We start from the raw sequence: 22860 nt of genomic DNA, 5'->3' as shown, positions 1-22860 counted from the left end.
GTGTGTTTTAAAAAATTATAATCTAAATCTTTACGCATACTATAGAACTGTTATGTATTTTAATAGTGATCTATAAACGGTTACATGTCCACCAATGGTTAATACATTGCATTACTATTGTCTTAAATTACTATCATTTAATGTTTGTTACATATAAGACAGATTTCCTGGCTCAGATTTCCTAAGAAGCCATGTTATATTTTAAAAATAAAAACTATAAGTTTAGTAACTTGCTTAAATGGACACCATTTTGATTTTTTCACCACCCCTTTTGAAAGCTGACTGTACTAATAATTATTTACTAATAATAAGCCACAGTGTTACAAATGCCAAGTTTACTGGTTTAAATGCCCAAGAAAGATAGATTAACCCTGATCTTTGGATAATAGGTGACTACCTAAGACCCAAGGTGATAGAAAGTAGACCCTGGCAAATAGGGTTTAAATTAAACTTCACATTGGACCTTGGGCTGTACACCTAGATCTATTTCCCCAACTGGAGATGGGGAGGAAGAGGGAGGAAAAGCAATTCTTCATTCCTTTCTGCCAGTGACCTTAGCTGATTGAGGTCTGAAAGGTTTACGCAAAGTTGCTAACTCCATCATTCCAGTTGTGTAAAGGAGAGGTTATCAAATGTTCCCTTTGGTTCAGAAAACCTCATCCCTAATTTCCAGGAATATGGTCAAACTGTTGGCTTCTGCTCCCAGGAACATAATTGGAGACCTAGTGGAATTATCTACCTCTGTAATTGATAATTTTGTAACATATGCTCTTAGAACTTATTGATACAAGCTGTTATTATTTAAATAAAAATATCTTTATAAATACATCTTCCTAGGCAAAATTGACTTATTGTCAAGTGTTTTAACTTATAGGTCTATTCTTTAAGCTTTGTAAAGAATTTATAATAGAATTTTTAAAAAGGAAGATAGTATTTTTCTGCTTAGTTTATTTATGTGCAAAATCAACCTGAAACAAAAATATGACCTGGAAAAAAAACTTGGTTTCTGAGTCTGTAACTTCATTTGGTGACTACAGTGATCCTATCAGAGTTTTTATGCTTTTGAGTATGAGATGCTATTTTTTTTAAGAGAACTGAGGGACTCAAAAAAGCACCCCCATATATACAACGGAATACTACTCAGCAATCCAAAAAGATAATCTCATGCTATTTGCAGCTACATGGATAGAGCTGGAAGAGATAAATGAATCATGATTTTCAGATGCTAGTAAAACAGAGAAGGAACATATTAAGTAAGAGCTGAGATGGATTGAAATTTTAGAAAAGTGTCCAGGAAAGGACTTGTGGCGAAGGTGACTTCTGTCTGAATCAGGATGAGAGGAAAATGAGGTGCACACACAGCAGGGGAGAGTTTAGAAACCCAGAGACTAGCTGGAGGAAGGGGAGACAGGAGCAGTGTGCAGACTTTGATGAGTAAAGGGTTTTAAGGACAGAACAAAAACCTCATAGTAACACTAAAAGTATTGCAGTATCAGTGTCATTTTCCCAGGTGTTATGCCAAGTGCTTATATATGGTATGAATATTATCTATAATAGACAATATGCAATACATACACACGTATATATTAATTTAAGCCTTACACCAGCTTAGTGAGATAATTAATTTATACCTATTTTACAAATACTGAAGCTAAGGACCCCAAATCACTCTAGCTCCAATCAGAGCTATCTCAGCCCTCTCCCAAAGCCTTTCTTTTATTATTATTATTTTTTTAAAAAAATAATTTAATAGTTTATTTTTACATCATTTTGTAGCTTTCTCCATCTCAGTTGTAATCCCCATGGGCTTCCCATCACTAAATCACCTGTGTGCCATCACCATAGTCCAGTGTACTTCCCCTCCACCCCATTTTTGATCCCATTTCCCACTCCACCCCTGTAAAATGTCTCTGGTATACTGTTGTTTATTATTATTATTCCTCCCCCCCCCCAGTCCTGCTATGAGTGAAACCATCTGGTATTTTTCTTTTTCTGTTAAAGCCTTTCTTTTTTAACTTCCAATTTTCTATCAGGCCTGCCTAGCTCAGGTATGATGATTCTCTTCTACACTAAGAAAGGTCCCCGTGTGAGAAAGAAGATTGTTAGGAAAGGCAGAAAGATGTTCTCCTTGACCTTCTCACATCTCACAATCCTTGATCAGTTGACATGTTGACATGGAATTATGGTGGGAGAGAAGAATTTCACTGGAGTCAGGGAAACTTCATCCTCCTTGAGAGGAAGCTACCTGATAGACAGACCACAGTCAGATTGCAGCTAAATTTAGCTGCATTTATCAGTGCATTTACTAACTAGTCAGCTGTCTGCCCATTCTGGTCTGCCCAGAGCTGGGGGCATGTCATATTTACTTAAAGGAGTCCTCATTCTTTCTCAGTGTCATCATATTTTGCCCGTCTCCCCTTCCCACAAGATTTCAGACAAAAATGTTCTCAGCTTTATTGTCCTGGAGGGAAGCATAGGCCTCTGCAAGGCAACTAGCCACTAGCTTCCCAGGGATGATGTGTTTGCTGACAAATGACTATAGTCCATGTTGAAATTTATGAATATGTAAGAACCTTCTTGCACTTACAAAATGGTTTCCCGTTTTCAATGTCCTTTTTGTCCTCTCCCCCTCCCACCCAAAAAAACGATTTGCAGCCCTCCACAGGGAAAACACAGTGGCTAATGCAGTCTGCTGACACAGAAGACTTGGGTGCGGGGAGCGAGATTCCCAGTCCTTGGAGAGACCCGGGGCCGCTGCCACGGCAGGTGGAAATGCCCTGTGTACAGCCATCCCCTGCACCCTGTGTGGGACCTATACCAGGCGGGATACTGGCTCAGGCCACTTGGAAGAAACTTGAGTTCTTTGGTCCCCAAGTACTTAAAAGATTGTCCCTGATATGGAGCAATGTTGATTATCTTATTCCTTCTAAAATAATTTGGTTCTGCTTTCCTAAATGTTTGAAACAGATCACTGATACCTAATTGTAAGATTCTTATAAGCTTCTTTTGAAGAACTTACCTTTAAAGGCAAATACTGTTATTCTCTTATAATCATCCTTGTATTATAAACTTCAGATTTCATTGTGACTTGTATTTTAATCAAGTGACAAGGTGTTCTTAAATTGAGCTGCTAATAGTCAAAAACTATAACCAAACATTTGAGAAGAGGAAAAGAACAAACACACATGCACAAAGTTGTTGAGAAACCTAAAAGTTGCTGAGAAATGAAAATACAGTTATTCTCTCCAAAATTAATTAGCAAAATGATCCCTCTGTATCCAGATATCATAAAAAGAATTCTGTTAATTCCAATAGTACTTTATCAGGTTTATTATTATTGTTATTGTTATTTAGAAAATTCTGCTTCCTTAGGGGAGAGTGAAGATCTTGGAACTGGCTTCTTACAAATAAGAAAGCCAGATGGAAAGTGTTGCTCTGGCCCTTGGGTGTTTACCTGCATTCTACAAACACAAACTGCTGCTGCTGCTAGAATTTGAGATCTAAGCCCCTCATTAGCAAATTTTGTTGGTAAAATGCTGCTGAATAAAGACAGAACAATATCACTCTCATCCTGCCCCCCAGTCCACCATCGCTATCACTGAGAGCAAGACCTTATCTGTAACTTAGCGCCTGTTGGAAATCTGACATTTAATAGAATTCAGCTTTCACTGAACACCTATTAAATGTCAAATTCTTTTAAAGCAGGTTTTTCAACCTTGACCCCCTTGGCATTTTGGGCCCCATAATTCTTTGTTGGTAATGGCCTGTGAATTGTAGAAGATTTAGTAGCATCTCCCCTTGCCCACTCCATATTGTGGTATCCTGACAATCAAAGCATCACCAGACATCCCCAAATGTCACCTATCATCCCCCAAACCTCCCCTTAAAGAGTATGAAGTAGAGAGTTTAAGTACATTTTGTTAGGCTGAAACATATAATTGTTTAAAATTCTGTATCTGTATCTACATATCTGTATCTACATATTCTTTGTATCCACATCCACACAACACACACTCATAGAGGAGTCGGGGGGAGGGCTCGTGGTTGACCTTTATTCTGAGGGAATTATTATGACTCCAGTAAATTGCTCACTAAATTTCATCTGTCGCCTGCGTGCCTGCTCAGATACAGCTAAAGCCTATTGAAATTGATTTTTGTGTCAGCAACAGAGCAGGGATTCAGTGAGAACATGAAAGCCTCCCTTTCATTACTAGTCGCCTCCCTCCCCATGTTACTTTAGATTTGGTAGGCCTTAATAATATTCTAGTGCTTCTCCTGCTGACATTTCTTTTGTTTTAATTAAGATTTCTGGAGGGTTGAGGATACTGTGGGTGATGGTGCTTCCATCCACGATCCTTGTAGAGCGTCAAGGGGTCCTTCTTTGTGTTCCTGCCACCCCACCCCTGCCGTGTTCTTTCCTTTCGTCTCTTCTCATGCCACCTCTCTTCCTTCCTCACTCCTGACTTCTAGACCTGCTCTAGCTGCTATGAACTTTCAGTTATTAAATGACCCAGACATCACTGAGGTGGACTGGCTTCCTACTAAAGCCATAAATTTAGTGAAATGAAATGCAGCATTGTCCTTTCTTCTTACTAATTATCTCTGCCTCCTTGCCTATGGTGTCTCATGCTGTAGACTCAGCCCTGCTGATGCTGGACCACGTGGCTGTAAATCTCTGACGGAGGGGCCAGTGGGGCTATAATTGGCAAACCTATGCAATGCAGGGCCTGGAGAGAGGGCATCATATATCTTCCTAGTCTGTAGCTGGGAGGTGCGGTGGGATGAGCAGAGGGTCAGCCAGAGGTCTTGAGTAGAAGCTGTGGACATTTCATAAAACAATCCATGAAGAAGAAGCTATGGATTCAAAAGTTTAAAAACGACATGCTGTTCTCCAAGAACAGTTGGACGGTCCTGTCTTAGGTTACTTCTCTCCCAGGTAAAAGGGTTGGCAGAAATGGAAGAACTGGAGCAGAATAGTGTCTGGGTCTTGCTGTTTTTCTCATCGTACCTTCCTCAGGTAAAATGAAATGAAGAAAACTAAGGTTTGCGCCAGTCTTAAGAGTTCATGCAATGGCCTGCTATGTGGGTTAATGCTTGTTAAAGAAAGCAAAAACAAAACCATCTGGAACAAAATACGCACATTAGAGCATGTGGCTTTTCCTCCAGTGATGATACTGTGATCCATCCTTATAGTGTCTTATTTCTCAGGAGAAAACCTTCCTGCTGGTGTTAACGTAGGCCTCTCCCCAGTGCTCTCAGCCTCCTCCTGGAGAGCCTCGCATCAGCCTTTGGAGGCTCTGTTCACTGCAATTTGAATCAGCCCACAAGATCCACATGGCGTCCAAACTTCGTTTCCCAGGAGTATGTAGTGCCTAGCTATAAGGCCTGTCCTCGATCATGTCAGAACATTAAACAAATGTAAGGCAGAGTCCCTCCTTCTGAGAAGCTTTCAATTCTAGCAGCTGGAAGCCTGTATTTTCAGGGGCTGGTGACCCCTCTACTGTGCTATAGCTATGCATTATAAAACACATGTACCCAGATTTCATAGATTCTGAAATCTCACCCAGTCACCTCACCCCTCAAAAGGTATTTACTTTTACTTTTCAAAAATTAAGAACATTTCACTAATAAACATTTAGTACTAGAAATTTTTATGTATGTCTGCTTCATTTGAATATCTCTGATTTTCTGGGGGGGGGGGAATTCCAGAAATCTTATTTGCTCCTTTTATTGAAACTGGATCTGGACTTCATCCTCGCTGGTGCCCAGGTGGCAGGACTTTGAAAATGCCACTTGAACCTCAGGTGCCACCTGACTCGGAACATGGCAGGGTGGTGTGGTGGTAAGGGGGCGAATTCAGAGGGTCGAGGAGCTGGCTGAATGAGCATAGCCTTTCCCCGTCCCTCATATCCCATATTTAGGGGTTTAGTTCACCCAGAAATTAACAAACAGTTGTAATTCTGCAGCATAAGTTAGATGAGACTCAGGCAGATCTTTAGTTTTGTGCTCATCTTTTGGGTTGAGAGAGGAGGTTACTGGGAAATGTGTTCTTGGCTTCAGACCACGGCCAAGAGACTGGTTCTGCTACTTTTCTGAGCTCACGTCACCCCGCAGCCTGTCTGTCTTGTCACTGCTGTCACTTCAGCTGTGCCTGCCTTTCCTGGGAACAGGCATCAGGCTCCCTGCCATGGAATCTGCATACATTAACGATTGTCTGTTCAAAATTGGGACTATTTGACTTTTTTCCTTTAATCATCCATTTTGATTTATAAACTAAGCCAAGCTGGCAGCCACAAAGTGGGAGAAATCCTAGTTTCTAACAAAGAAAAATGAGACACAATCTTTTCTTTCCTACCTTTGTCTGCTAGCAAGCCTCAGTTCTCACTTGGCCCAGTCCTGGGCAATCTTGGAAACAATCCATTTCCTGCCTCTCACAGGCAGGTGCCAAGCAAAGGACTTCACAGCGAAGTGCTGAGACGGAGAGCTGTTGCTTGGGAACTGTCCTGTGTCAGTACCTATCTTTGCCACAAGTCTGGCAGCAGTGAGGCTAGATCACAGTTCTGAGATATGAAGAGCAGGAATTTCTAAGCTACAGAAAACTGGCACGTGCAAGCTGAGGAAAAATAGAGCCCTCATTTAACCTGGGAAAACCTTAGGAGTAGATACTGTTCCAGAAATAGTCTATGCACACACATGATCTTTGATATTAAGAATCTTTGGAATCTTCTATTACAATTGCCTGGTCTCCCTCTTTTGCCTCAAGACATGTATCAAAGAAAAGTAGCATTTCCGAAGATATCCAGAATTAAGATACAATTTTTGCTTTCACCTTAACTGTGAGTTCAGAACCGGAACTCACTTTCACTTTCATCATTATAGCTCAGAGGGAAAACTAAAGCCAATTTCTAGTTTCTCTGTGAACTGTGTTGGGGAGCATTAAGTTGACCTCTCTTGAGGTTTAAAGGGATTTCAACCACTAGTTTCATCTACCAGCTTCTTACTTATGGGTGAGAGGATTGTAATCCCTGCTCAAACCCAACCCTCTCTATTTCTGTACATGTTTTCACCACATAGAAATGGGAGGGCAATGAGAGAAACTGATGTGGACATATGGATGGTTTTGGCCATGAATATGAGTACATCTCTCAAGTCTAACTGCTTCATTCTGTCCATTATTTAGCAAATATTTAGTGAGTCCACTCTATGTTAAGCACTGTGGAAAGCACAGAGGAAATACATGTTTGATGCATTCCCAAGTCTTGTTAATTTGACCTCCTGAATATCTCTTGACTATATCTACTTCTGAATACCTCTTGACTATATCTACTTCTCACTTTCTTTATTATACCCATCCTAGTTCAGGTTACCTTCATCACTAAAGCAACATAAGTGTTATTCTTCCATCATCTTTTCTGGCTTATTCTATTCTCTGCCTTGCTCCCAGAGTGACCTTTTCAAAATGTAAACTTGGCAACTTTACACCTTTGCTTCAGATCCTTCCATTGCTGCTCATTGGTCTTAGGATAAAGATAGAACTCCTCAAAGTGACTTGTAAAGCTCTGTATGGACTCATTAGATTTACTCTCTAGCCATGCTGACTTGCTTTCACTTCCTTAAATGCTTGAATAACTGCACTGAGGATTGCTGAACATGCTTTTTCCTTAGATTGAAATATACTTTTCAATACCTGATTTAGTTATTTTATCTGCCCTTTAGATCAAATCCTTTCTAAGAACTTTTATCCCAAATCCCACCCAAAAAATATTATTTTACATAAATACTGAGGACACACATACTTCAGATAGTTGATGAGGATAGACAGATGATTGATAGATGGTAGATAGATAAATGAGAGTGAGTGAGGGAATGAGTGAGTTTTTGACAGTTCCCTAAGAAACAGATCCTGAGGGCAGGGATTTGTATGCATGAAATGTTTTGGGAAGTGTTTTCAGGACAACACCTCTGAGACAGTGAAGGGAAGAGATTTAAGCAGGGGAAGGGATTGAATGTAGTTATAAGACGCCAGGCTACTGTAAAAAGAACTTTTTAGAGCAAGGATAGCCCTTCAAATTTATTCCAGTTTGACAAAATGAATCTAAACTTTTATATGTCTACATCAATCAGTGCGTCATTCACTGTAAGGGCCATGACCTTACACAAGGAATGTGGCCATAGGTGCACTTGAATTCTTTGGCTGAGGGCAAGTCCAAGGAAAAAGCTCACAGTATCTCAGGCCTGAAGGAGGTATCTGGGCAGCACACCACAGTGTCCACTACAGTCAGTCTTTTGTGATGTTTGGATCCACTTGTTTAGTGAGATAAATTCTAAAAACAGCTCTGCTAGAATGTTCAGTAAAGTTAGATTAAGAAGCCATTATAGGTAACATTACAGTAGCATTTATATTACTCTTCCACAATCTTTCCTTGTGTTTCTGGTTTTTTTTTTTCCTACATCATTACATAGTGTCTAATGGTTGCAAGTGATGGTTAATCCCTCCCTCATTCACTGTGCATTCTTCTCTACCTCCTCTTATATAGTGTCATTGTTCGGTGTCTGTGACAGACTTATTCAGGTGACTTGGTCCTTCATTCCTGAGCTGGCTGAGCTCCTGCTCCTCATGCTATTCTGAAGTTGATTGATACCATTGCCTATTTACATACAATTGGGTAGGACAGAAAAGGACCCCTATCTTCTCTAATGCAAGGATAACCAAAGTTGAGAACTAGAGCCAGCAATTAATTTTCAGAATAGAAAAAAGGTTGACTCAACTCAAATCTGACTGATAAGGCATGAGGCTTTGAAAGTTGGAATGAAGATGTCCAATTTGATGTATATAAAAGCTTGAAATCTCAGATCCCACTGAGAGTCTTACAGAAATGATGTTCTCATTTTGTTTGAAGACAGTGAAAGGACCTCAGCATTGCAAGGCAAGAGGATTTAACCTCCCCTCCTTTTATGACTGACACATTGCCTTCAGCTGATAATTATTCACCTTTAGCTTTCCAGTGTCTTTATTTAGTACATCAGTGGCTCTAACAAAAGTCAACTGGCTGTATTTTTTTAAACTACTATTTCCTCTCAATTTTTTAAATGTCTGAAATAATTGACTCATTAGAGTATTCTCTTTCACCCGTATCCTATGCTAGCTCTCCATTAGTGAATGTTTTGACAGTGACATTGCTACAGCATACCAGGGGCTCTCAGCAAACCTCCTCCAACAGTGATGGAAGTTTCACTTACAGGCACTCATAAAGCTTATTTCCCCTGACTTTTCCTTCCACCAAGTCTCTTAGGTAAGATTCCCCTGGAAACAGACCCTGATCTGGAAATTCATGTGCAGGAATTTTGCAGGGAGTAGACATAGGATCTGTATATGTAAAGAAAGTAAAATTCTGCAGCCTCAACAAAGAACTCATCTATCTCAAGGGGAGGTCAGGAGTTGAGATGGTCTTTCAGAGTTGTCCTAGTTTAAGATGGCAAGGCTAGGCCTTTGTGCTGTTATCAACAGTCATTGTATTTCATGTCTCCAAGAAGGGAGCATGACCTTCCTTTAGCAGTGTTGTTTTGGCTGAGGGCAATTCTCACAGAGTTTCTGAGCTAAGAACTTTCAGATCCTTCATTTTTGAAGGAAGAATCTGGGTGGTTCACTGCAGCATCAGTGGCAATATAGGTAAATGGATAGTTGGGTAGATAGGTGGACAGATGGGTGGGTGGATGGATGGATAGGTAGATAGATGAAACTAATGTTTGATCCAAGAAACAACAGCTGCCATTATTACATATTCTGCATGGACTTCTCTTTCTGTTTGATTGGGTTGTTCTCAAGTTTCTCGTGGAAAATAAGAGCATTATGTGTGATCATTAGGGTTAGGATAAGATGTTGTAGAATAAAAGTAAGACAATGAGGAAATAGAAGAAGTCTCCCTTAATACAGGTGAGATCTAATCTGAGCTGAACATGCTAGAAAAACACACATCCCCAGTTTGCTCACATGCTCCACAGAAACAAAAGTATTTCAGTGACTTAGAAATGAAAGTACTCCCTCTCCCAGGCAAGCCTCAAGGGAACAGCTCCAAAACCACCTTGTTGTTCCCTTTAGCAAAGACAATAACAGTAATAACAGTCAAGATTTGCATGGCTGTTGCAGACAAAACTTGTTTTTCTCAAGCAATTTGCTTTAGAAAGGAGCTAGAGTAGTAGAATATTGTAATCCTTGAATGATTTAAGTTTCACCTCAAGGTTGAGCGGTTTCTTATGGAATAAGAATTGGCATAGTTCCTAATCTAATGCATGAAGTGGGAGAAAAAAGGGGAGCAGAGTGGTTTGTAGGTCCATCAGATCACTGGGCTAGATGCACCTCCAATTCTGAGTGATCGTCGTCTCTTTCCCTGTGTGAATGTCCTTTTGTCTTACTTGTGGGTGTTTTTTATGCTTGAGGATATGACTGACATCAGACTATGGTCCTCCTGGAATATCAATTATATTTTTCTCAGTTGATTCTGTTACTTTTGCTATTGTTGATCATTCAGTAGAAAAGCCGCTTAGCTCATACTTTCATTAAGAAATGACTCAGCAACTAGAGTCTGACATTTTTTCTAATTGTTGTGGAGAAAAAGTTTTAACCCTTTTGCTTCCTTTAGAAGTTAGATTTTTTAAATCCAAAATTTAATTTTTAGTCCTTGATTGAAGTTGCTTAAGATTTGAATTTAGATGGTGTCTACATTTCTATTTTTAACTTCCTCATAAGCAGGAATAAATTAAAATTCAGAGTAATATTAACTTTTCATTTCTAGATTCTCCAGTAATAATAACACCCTCACTTCTTACCCTGCCTTCAAATTAAAAAAAAAATAAATGAATAAAGCCATCCTATATAAAACAGAAAAGTGGCTCAATGTTTAATTCAAGTCAGGTAAAATGTGAAAAGATGGATTGTTTGAATTTTAGCAATAAGAATTGTTTTGAATTTTAGCAATAAGAATTTTTAGTTCAGGAGCTGACGGCAGAAGTGGACAAAGGGGAACGTGTTCTGGCTTCAGGCCCTCATTAATTGTAAGATTTTGGCCTCACCTCTAAAACAAGGAGGTTAGGTGTGTACCTTAGGGACTCTTCCAATTCTGTTTAGCAGTGATTTTCCGGGTCCATCTTAACAATGACAGTGCCTCTGGTTTCTAGTGATTGTTAGTCAGCTGGCCCCCTGTCCTTCCCTCAAAGCCTGACTTCATCTGGATCCTAATTTGGTTTGACATTCTCCAGGGAGAGAAAGGCTGCTCACGCTGGTGGCCGCCTCACGGCCTCCCTCATCCGGGTTGACGGCTCAGCAGCCTTCCTGTTCCAGCTGCCTTTGCCTGGAACTGAACCCAGCTTGCTAATAGTCCCACCTCCAGCATCTCACAGAAGCCCAGACTGCCTTACCCGAGGTGGATTAGTCATTCACCTGTCAGAGCCATGGAGAACTGTTATTTCAACTTGGAAATGAAATTTTAAATGGAGGACAAGTAGATTGTTTTTTTTCCAGTTGTGCCTTCAATGACATTTTAGCAAGTACTTAAAAATAAAACAAAATACAAAACAAAGCAAAAAAAAAACCAAACTTTAATGTTTGTTTGTTTATCTCCTTACTAATTTAATTAGAACTGCCCAGTGTTTTGCGTTTGAAATGCAAAGTGTACTCCTTGTAGCCAGCTGCTTCTTGGCCTTGGGCCAGGACCTAGGCTCTATCTGCTCAGCTCCTGTTGTAAAGAGCTAAGAATGAGGTATCCTTGTGACCAGTTATTCACTCATAAAAATCATTCACTGTTTCTCAAGTTCTGAAAATCTGGGGCACTGTTTTGGTTTTGGTGGAGGTGCCCCAAGGATTCCCTCAAGGAAAGAGGTGGGCTTGGGAGGTACAACTGTCAGTATTCACTGGTCAAGCATTTGCTTGAACCAGGAGAGTATTTAAGGGCGGGGGAGAGGGGGGGAGGAGGAAAGTTTCTTCTGAAAAATAGCTAAGGGAAAAGAAAGGTGAACAGGGGGTTCGGGGAACCACTGGAACTTTGGGCTCAAGTACAATAATAGAAATGCATACATGTGCTTTGGTAGCACGGAGATGAGGGACACTGAAGACTCAGGAGGTAAAGGGCTTCCTAGGCTAAGAACACACATCATCTGAGAGGCAAGAAATATCATTGTATTTAAGAGTGCACAGTTTAACTTTAGGGGCCACAGAATAAGAGCAAGTAGGAATCCAGCGAGGTATTGTGGCAGGAAGGCCACAATGGGTTCTTCTTTTTTTTTTTTAAAGATTTATTTGTGCATGCAGAACTGGGGTGCAGGCCATAGGCTCAGGGGCGGTGAGAGGCTTCACCAGAGACAGAGTGGGGAGCAGAACAGGCAGATTGACGAAGTACACTGCTGAGGGGAGCAGCGGTTGGGTCAGGAGAGGTCTGCCGCGCCATGTGGTCACTTCCGGGGCAGGCGGGAATAGAACTCATGCGGAAGTGGCTTTAGCTTCTTAGTGCTGTGCTTTAACCCACTGCGCCACCAGGGAGGGCCCACAATGGGTTCTTAATGGGGTTTGCACACACACCGGGTTAGCCTTTATCCTGCTGTCTGGCACCACTCAAAGAATTTCAAGGTGAATTTGCTGTGTGGTATCTACAGACCCTCTGTATCTATCTACAGTCTCCCCTACTCTCCTTCAGAGAGTTAGTTTTACCGAATGATTTCTGGCCCTTAACTTAAAGAGTTTATATTTTCAAAGAAAATTTATTTATCCTTTTACTTAAGCATCTTTTGTACAGATGCTTTCTGAAACCAAGGTGGTCCTGTAACTCATTCAGTACTTATCAACAGAGGGCTCCGTTGCTGCTTCTCCTTTAGGTGTCTTGTGCTAAGTAAAAAGTTAATTTCCTCATAGCTGATGCTAAATAACAGGAGTAATATTCTCCTCAGTCATTGTAAAAGCTAAATTTCCAAAGTCTCCTTGGGATGGAGAAGGGAACACACCTACTCCTCTCACCTCTAGTTAATGAGCCAGTCTCTCTCTCTGTTTTGCACTAGGAACAAGTCAGGTTATATAATGTGCCACAGATGAACCTGTTGATCATGGGGAGAACCTGGACAAGAACCAGACTGCTGGATTTCCAGCCCACAGCTCTTTCTGCTGTAACACTGTCACCCTCGCTTTTGACTTTTAAAAGTTGAAATAACTGGGCCCTCCCTGGTGGTGCAATGGGTTAGGACGCAGCATTGCAAGCTGGCCACAGTCTCTACAGTGCGAATTTGATCCTCGGCCTCAGAGGCGACCCATATGGCACGGCAGACCTCTCCTGACCTGCCTGCTGCTCCCCTCAGCAGTGTATTTCATATCTGTTCTGCTGTCCACTCTTTCTCTGGTGAAGTCTCTCACCACCCCTGCACCTCTGGCTTTATGTTTTACATGAATAAATAAATAAATCTTAAAAAAAAAGTTGAAATAACTATAAAGAGCTGTATCTGTGATCATATTAGAATATCGATTCAATATCTCCATCTTTGTGTTCTTTTTCTGAGGAAGGAAATATAAAAGAAGCTATTGAGAGGTAAAGAAACACAATCAGAGTCAGTACATGCATGTGCAGAACTCAAGTCTATGAGAAGGATAAGAGTCTTCCCAACTTCCAGTGAGCACAGCTCAATTATCTGCTGTTGTTCATTTCTAAACACCCCACATCATCCATGGGATAGCACCCACTATGCCAGGCACTGAAATACAGTGATGACACCAGGTCTTTGCCCTTTTAAAACATAGCCTAGGAAGGAAGACATTTAAAATTAATCCTAAGACTAAAAATCATAACAGCATCTACTGACAACTCATCTGCCTCAGGCACTGTCAAGCTCCTTACATGTCTCATCTAATCCTCTCCACAGTGCTAGGAGTTAGGTACTCTTATTTATCTCCATTTTTCAAAGGGGAACACCAAAAGAAAGTCCAGGGATTTGTCTGAAGTCATGCAGCTAGGTTGCAAATCCAGCTGTTCTTGAAAGCTATATTATCCTACCTGATAGCAACAGTAGGTATAATACATTTTAGAAGTCATTTATAAAATGCATTTAGAAGTAATGGATATTGACCTTTTTTGTTACCGAGAGTTAGATGTAGACTGTAAGTTTTCTTAAGGAGCAAGTGAAGAGAACACTTCTGGGATTGCTCTCATTGTATGCTCTGTTTGATTCTGTTGTGTAGTAAATGTTTCGTTGTGTTCGAAACTCAAAGTGTTCAGAAGTAGTGGCTTATTAAGCTCACCACTGTTTCTTTGATCACAAATTTGGATTGATAACTATTAGTTTTATTTCAGGACCCCTTTTAAGGTAGAGATAAATTAATAATCTCAAGTGAGTAACAATAGAGTCATATCCAGTTGAAACTAATGCATAATATTCTAAAGGAAAGTTCAAAGAAACTAGTTTTTCAAGTATTGAGGTATTGAGTTTGGACAGAAGAGAGATTTATGTCTCCCCCATTTCAGATTAGCTCCCTTTCATATAAATCCATCTCTCACACAAATCGTTATCTAACATGTTGGCGATGAAGTAAAATCAAATTGTTCAACATTGGCTTTTAAAGTTTAACTAGATAAGCATCGTAAAAAGAAACCAAAAGACAAAGTGATGGGGATGCTTCTACAAACTGAACACTGAACTGAAATTGATCTTCAGAGTATTTGAGATGTGTGTGGGTGAGGGTGGGAGGCATGTCCATCTGTATGTTTATCCCCCCCACTGACATACTATGACATTGATTTTCAGGGAAAAGTTCTTTACAGTTGAAACTAAATGCTATTATTGCTGATGAAACTAATGTCTTTTTCACTTTTGTTCTTTTCTTTTCAGGGTCGTCATGTCAAAACGGGTCAGCTTGCAGCCATTAAAGTTATGGATGTCACAGGGGTAATGTATCTTTTCTTTTCTGCCGGATCTTAGTAGTTATACTTTGTTAAAACAAATTTAAATTAAGTATTTGTGTGCCTGTGCATGTGCGTGTGTGCATGTGTGTGTATGTGTGTGTGTGGAAGAACTGGGCTGTAGGCCAGGGGTGCAGAGGGTGAGAGGACTCACCAGAGCCATAGTGGAGAGCAGAACAGGTAAATCTACTGAAATGCACTGCTGAGGGGAGTAGAAGAGAAACAGGGGAGGTCTGCTGACCAGGGAAGCAAGCCTTGACCAGGAATCAAACTCAGACTGTAATAGTGTCAGCACTGAAGCTTAACCCCTAGGCCACCAAGGAGGCCCTCATAGTCATACATTTTTTTAAAGATTTATTTTTTTCATTTATGCATAGAAGAACTTGGGTACAAGGCCAGAGGTACACAAGGAGAGAGGATACACCAGGCAGAAGTAGTGAGCAGAACAGGTGGATCTACTGAAATACACTGCTGAGGGGAGACCTGGGCAAAATCAGAGAGGTCTGTAGTGCCATGTGTGGGTTGGCAGTGATAGCATGATAGCACTGAAACTTAAGCTTTACATTACCAGGGAGGCCCGTAGTTACACATTTTTAGTAGGTAAGTTAGTGTTAGGGAAAAATACCATTTTCAGGGAACAGAATCTTCTTAAATATCTTAAATATCTACTTGTGCATAATATAAGAGTGTTCAACAGCTTACTGAAAAGACCATGGAACCGTTATAATTAAATTAGAAACTTACACACTGCCTAATGTAGTTAGAATGAATAATGTATGCCAATAATTTACATAAACACAACCAAAAATATTTGCATTTGAAGAGGATTTGAAAGTATTAAAAGAATAATGCTGAGATTACATAGAAGAGACCGGTCTCAAGAGTTTTCCCAAAGGTCCACCTCACACTGGAGGAAACAAGCGCTTGCCTGGTTCTGAAATTCACTTAATATGAATTTTTCTCCTTCCCAGGAATATTATCAACCAAATAATAACAATGGCTACAGATTTTAATTATAGAGCAACAGTGAAATAAAATTTCTGCCAAAGTGATCAAAAACCACCTAAGCAGTAGACTTCATTTTGCATACAATCTTATGCTCTCGGGCCTTTTTAGTACTGTTTCAAATATTTTCATGCTATTTCAAGAGCATAAAACAAAAATCAGACTTGAAAGGACTCACTGGACATCAAAAACATGTTAATTATTTTCTGTTGTCTTGGGGATTTTCCTAAGATGTCTGTCTGCTACACATAAAAGCTGAAAACCAAAGTCTTCCATTTGGTCCAAAAGTGAATTATCAATGTAAATAGACAGAATAAATGTGTCACACAAAGCTGTCAAATAAGAAAGACACACATTGTGTCTCTATGTCAGACTTCAACTCATACCTTTCTGACTCAGTTTGTTACCTTTGATTCATATGTATTATGTTGTATTATGTTGTGTGCTCTCTGCTATGATACTAATTGCACCAGTTTTCATTTACACCACACGTTGCACTGACTTCCTTTTCTAGTTATTATTAATCTGAATTCCTTTTTCAGTGATCTGCAACTTTGATAGTGAAAAATTCTGTTCCCATATGTTTTTTTACACTTAGATAAAGTAGTCTCTCCTTTTATTGGTCCTAAATATATTTTTCAGATTTCAGAGGTTGCAAACCATATCAGATATTTAATCCAATTAGTCTTTATTCAATAGGCCTTTACTGAATAGGAAATTGCCTATAGATTGTATTTATCAGGTTTAGGATTTATCACCTGAAATAGAAAATTCAAAATAACACAGACATAAGCCTGATGCCAGTGTTAGCTCTCTCATGTTAAAGGGGTCTAGAGTTGACAGCTCAGGGCTGTCAGGCCAGAATGTGGTGGTGTCGAAGGGTGTTTTTATCTTGCTGTCTTGTCATTCTAATCATGGCTTTCACACATAAGGTCACTTACATGGGTCAAGGTAGTTGTCAGATTTCCATTGATCACATTCTTTTGTAGGGGATAAAAAGAAGGTGGGTGGGAGTAGGAGAACCCTTGCCTGTAAAGCCTTTCTATTTACATACATTTCAGCTTACTTCTGCTTTCCTTGGTGATGCCTAGATAAATGCAAGGGAAACTGGGAAAGGAGTCTTTTTATTTTCACCCATGTGTCTAGTTAATCTGGTTCTCTTCATTGGGAATGAAGAATGGATATGAATAGGTCAATAGCAGAAATTAAGATCAGATACTATCATTGTCTACATTGTCTAAAGAAAGCCATCATATATGCATAGACCTTTTACAAAGCTCTCGCCACAGAACAAACCAGAATTTATTTTCATAATTCTACTCAAGTCATACTACTGTATTTTCCTTGTATGACTAGCTTCTCCACATAATGCACTTGGCAGTTTAACAATTAGTGGCTATGGATGGAGTCCAAGATATTCTTGCTGTAAAGTTCATTGTGTGGTTCTACAGAACTACAGTTGAGTTTCACTGACATTATTAATCTTGATGTACAATGTGTACCTATTCTGATACATGAATTATGACTTATGAACATTGACTATTACTTCTCTATGTCCTGGTTCTGTTTGTGAGACTTTAAATTGCTTAGAGAACCACTTATGATTGCTTGAGCATTTTGCTTGGAATCAGAAATTGATATACCTGTTTATCCTGGAGTATATATTTTGAATGTAAGGAGTGTTAATTAGCCTTTCTAAACTGAATATCAAGGGGCAGGTAAGACCTACAGAAAAATAATTTGCAAGATTATTTTTACAATTCTCCCAAAGATGGTACAGAGTTGAAGCCATTTTCAGTGCTTTGTAGTCAATCCATTGCATGTGGCTATGGTTCTTTGGTTTTTAAGTTTAATTCTCTTTGGAAAACCCTGTTGGAATGATGTAGAGTGCCCTTGATTTAAGCACATCTTTGACTTCTATGTAACCACTGACCCTTAACAAAGGCAACCTTGAAGACTCACAGGAAATGTGTATTATTTTTCTTATGTGTGTTTCTTATTGACCGTGGTATCAGGCACAGAATCAAATGATTTCAATGATTTCTACTACCCTCTTATGCTTCACAGTCAACGTTAAGATTTCTTTTGTGAAATTCACATGGTGCTTTAGAAAACAGACTATTTCACTTTGCTATGTTGTCTGTGTATTTTGGAATGCAGCAATGCTTCATACCAATTATTATAATTGTGCTCATTATAGCTGCTCTGTTAAAAACCGAGATGAATTCTCAAAGAACATCTTTGTGAATTGTTTTCTATGATCTACTACAGTTACTATAGTTTATTGTAATGAAATTGATAAAGCCATAAGCTTGAAATTAATTTTTAAATGATTGTTTTTATTCTATACTCTGCCCTTTTTATTGTAGAAGATAGCCACACAGAGAGCTGGATATAAATTTTATCCTTCTGGTTTTAGAGCTGAGAAACTTCCAAATTAGCTTCAGAATTACTGCTTCAACTCAGACCCAGTTTTTGTTAGTTGCTGAAATAATTGTGGGAATTTCTGCATTTCATTGCTCTATGGGGATTTCTTTCCAGCTGGATTTGCCTACAATTCTAAGCAAAATTGGACCTTCTAGGATTGTGTTTCTCAAAGTGAACTGCTTTCATCGGTGGCCTATCAGCATCCCTGCATGTATAGGAGAAATTCTGGCCAGCTACAGAATTTCTCAAGGAAATCTCAGAATCTTCTCTACTTCTCAAGGAGCTTCACACACGTCCAAATCAAAGGAACAGCTTCCCAAAATCTTTTATTGTTTTCTGGTCATCAAGTGTGAAGTGCCTGCATGTCCATCTTCATGTGGATAAGAATTTCTGAACTCAGTTACTCCCTTTACAGTGACACCTCCAAGTTCATGTCAGACTTCAGGAGATCACAACTTAATCTTACTGGCTTCTAGCTTTGCGGTGACTGAGTGTGATGCAATTCAGATCACTTTGGATTATAGTACCAAAACCTCACTCAAATGGAATGTAGCCAGAAATGGCCTTTATTGGCTTGTGAAATTTAAAAAGCAACAACAACAAATTTAGCAGGACTCAGCAGTCACAAAATAGGAATTCTGTCTCCTTGCATCTCTTGGTTCTTGATTTCTTCCCAGGGGCAGCTCCAGGCTTACATTCTAATCACTTGATTATGGATAGCCTTAGAGAAAATGCCAGTCTCACCATCGCCTTAGTTCATAGCACCACCCCAAAAACAGTCCCTATTTTACTTCAGTCAATTTTGGGCTGGGTACCTACCTGGAATATAACAAAGGGACAAGAGTTGGAAAACATTTCTCAGAGAAATACCTGATTGCTGTTGGGGAGAGTGGGGGAAGGGAGTAAAAGGGGTGGAAGAAAAGGAAAATAGTGAATAGGCAAACCAGAATAACTACTATTGTGATACCATGTCATATTATAGCAAATGTGTTTAAAGTTGTTTTGGTCTTGAGTAAAACATATCTCTGGTCACATTTTTTATGTTTCAGCCAAAAAAAAAATAGTAAAACTAACATTGATGAAATCATTTTTTGTGCCAGAACTTATAAATATTTTATATGTATTCATTTACTAAATTTCCTTAAGGAAATACAAACAGATTCCATTTTTTATTCCCTTATTAACATGAAAAAAACAGGCATATTAAGTATTGAACTCAATGTAACATGAGAATTAAATGAGTCTCTGAATATTTCTGCCTGGTCATTATTTTTTTTAATATTTATTTATTTATGCATATAAGAACTAGGATATAAGCTAGAGGTTCAGGAATGAGAGGATTCACCAGTCAGAGTGGGGAACAGAACAGGCAGATCTACTGAAGTACTGCTGAGGGGAGCAGTAGGCAGGTCAGGAGAGATCTGCTGCACCATGTGGGTCACCTCCCACTTCCTTGGTCAGGGATCAAACTCAAGCTTCAGTGTCCTTGGATAGCTTCATTGTGCTGTGCTTTAACCCATTGCACCACCAGGGAAAGGCCCAGTTTGGTTATTATAACTCTCTTAAGTCCATTCTCTCAATCACATTGCTATAGATCTTCAATTAATATCGAATAACATTTAGTGTTTAATTTAGTGTAACTTTTTCATTAACTTATTCAGTAAACATTACCTAAACACCTACTTCATGAAGGACACTCAAAATTGTAAGTTGAAATTGTTGTTGCCTAAAGGAGAGATCATAGTAATAGAACCTTCCCTTTATATTTGTAAGTAAAACTAATGCATTTTATAATAAAATTATGGCATTCACCAGTAAAGGTACTTATAAAGTTTAATATGATGGTGACAGGTAGTGAATAATCCTAGAAATAGAATTGGATAAGGATATTCCTGGCCAGGGAAATAGCCTGGACCAGCACATGGAGGCAGACAGAGTAAGAGCATGTTCTGAAACTTACATTAGCTTAGTTTTTAGATTAAAAATGCTGCGGGGAGAACGATACAAATGAATCCAAAGAAGTTGGGGCCAGGTCATGAAGGAACTGAACACTGTGGTTAGGCTTTACAAGCTCTTGAAACTTTTTGTTTTCTCAATAGAACACTTTGAGCAAATATTCTTAGGCAAAATCCAATATAGAAAAAAGATTTGAGGTTTTCCTTTGTTCACAAGAGGTGGAAGGATGGAAGTCTTAACCTCCTTTCCTCCAAATGCTGCTACCACCAATGTGGGAAGCTGAAGTGGAAACGCAAAGTGATATGACAGGGTTTACTATGGAAGGATCTGTTTTAAGCCAGCTTGAATTCCTATTTCTGTTTTGTTCACTGAATTCCTGTAGGTAAAATTTAAGAACAATTTCTATCTCCTTTTTGAAATACAAGGAAATGACATTCCACAGTAACTTTTGAAAGAGGGCTTTGCCTATAATTAGTGAGTTCAGTGAATGTTGTTAGACAACAACAACAACAAAGTAATAATAATCTTTCCATATTATGTTGTTTGGAAGAATCAGGGACACACTGACATGAGTGCATTTGGTTCCACTCTCCCAAAAGAAGAACTTCAGTGGGATGATTAGTAGCACAGCACCTAGTAATATTATTAGTACTAGTAATTACAGTGGCTATGTCACAATAACAATAACGTCGATTGTGTGTTAATTGTGTGCCCAGCACTATCCTTAGTGTTTAATGCAACATATAGTTCATTTAATCTTCAAGACAGCCCTCCTTAGGGGCACACGATTATTATATCTATTTTACAAATGAGCACATTAAAAACACTCAGAGCCTATGAAGCCTATCCCAACCATATAGAAAGAATTAAAATTCAAGTGTAGCAGGATGTGCCCACCCTCTCTGCGGTGCTGAGATGGGGGAGCCATCAACAAAGCTTGTCTTTGAGATCCAGATAGAGCTGGATTCACACTCTACCCCTCCTCTTACTGGCTATCACTTTTGCCAAATTCCCTGACCTTTCTCAATTTCATTTTTTTGCTGTTGTTGTTAGATGGAAGCACAAACATTGCAAACCTCCTTTGAGGCAAAAATCATTTATATATAGTGCCTGGCACAAAAAGTGATTTTTAGTTATACTCCTGGTAAGGTATGCTGATGGCCAAAATGGGGCAGCGAATGGGAGTGAAAGATTGTTTAATAGTCTGTGTTCAACTTTTGTAATCTCTGCTACAATCTACCCCACACTTGAATTAGTTACTTGGCAATACTTATTTTATTCAATCTTATTGTTAGTGTCTTGGTTACAGAATTATGGGTCTTACTCCGAAATGTAGCTTTTAAAATGACTCAAGTGTAGAGCAAAGTCCAGGAGAAAAAGTGATGCTAATGTCCAAAATCTTCTAAGAATCATAAGAATTCACTCATTCAGCAGTCAATGGATGCACTGTGATCTGGGCGAAAACACTGACCAAGGTAGACAGGGCACTGTCTTCTGGAATCCACCTTGCAGCACTGTGAAGATATATTCAAAAGGTTGTACAATTACTTAAGTTGAGTAGGAACTTTAAGCACAGTACTGATTAGCTTTAATGGAGTATACAGAGAGTACTGAGAGAAGGTAAGAGGATGCTGATCTATCTGGGTGGCCAGAATGGTCCTTATTAAAGTGACAGCCATGTGAGCCCCAGGGGATGGGCAGGTAGCTACGTTATATTAGTGGGGCTTAGAAAGGGGCCTTTCCAGCTGTGGGAGCCTGATCCTCAGTTGGGTTCAGTGAAGCCAAGAATGAAGCCTGGCTCTTCAGCCTCAGAAACTCTTCTGAACAACTCTCTGGAATGTCTCCTTTGCTATGATCAAGTAGATGTCTTTTAATAGAGAAGTCTGATCAAGCACATGATGAGAATTTTCAACAGAGAAAAGATATTTTTTGTCTCCATGTGGGAGCTAGTTCCAGTGCTTCAATTTCATATGTCCTACAACACAGGGAGCGCACAAAGTTTCAAGAATTCTAGAAACGACCAAGCCTTGTTGCACATTCCATGCACACTTCAACATCCCCCTGAACGTTCTTGTAGGTTACACCATTGGTGGCTTTTATGGGTCTGGTCTCTGTGCAGGTTCTTCCTGGTAGGTGTCCGACCTGGGTGTGTGGGTTTCTTGAATGTGTATGCACAGATTCAGAGAAGAGGTAGAACTGAAGACTACTCTAGACCCTGAAATTGATAAAGATAGGCATTTAGGCTCACCAATTTTTAAGGGTATTTATATCTAATAATGCCTTTCATTGTGAAAGGATTTGACCAAAGCTATAATTCTCGTTTCCACTTAGTTGAATCACAATGCACACAAATAAGGAAATTGACACACAAGTGAGGAAGTTGGGGTGCCTGGAATCTTTAGACACACTGTTCAAACCCAGGTATTATGTAAAGTCCTCTAAGGGACACTATTTTCTCATAAGAAAGAGCAAGTGAGCCTAGTGGTAAACACTGCAGATCACCAGACTCAAACTCATCTGGTCTGTCCTATTTTTTTTTTTT

General features: G+C 39.4%; 1 protein-coding gene across 6 annotated transcripts in view; it reads left to right on the top strand.

Moving 5' to 3' along the window:
* Positions 1–22860, top strand: part of TNIK (TRAF2 and NCK interacting kinase) — a 403269-nt gene that overhangs the window by 223274 nt on the left and 157135 nt on the right. For all 6 annotated transcript variants that reach the window (XM_012732327.1, XM_012732316.1, XM_004674961.2 and 3 more), the window contains exon 3: positions 14860–14916. In XM_012732327.1, coding sequence (XP_012587781.1) covers positions 14860–14916 — 57 coding nt within the window. The remainder of the gene's footprint in view (positions 1–14859; positions 14917–22860) is intronic.

This window comes from Condylura cristata, unplaced genomic scaffold (genome assembly GCF_000260355.1).
Source record: "Condylura cristata isolate star-nosed mole 26May11 unplaced genomic scaffold, ConCri1.0 scaffold00003, whole genome shotgun sequence".
NCBI lineage: Eukaryota > Metazoa > Chordata > Mammalia > Eulipotyphla > Talpidae > Condylura > Condylura cristata.
Note: the sequence above shows the minus strand (reverse complement) of the source record. Positions and strands in the feature narration are given on the sequence as shown.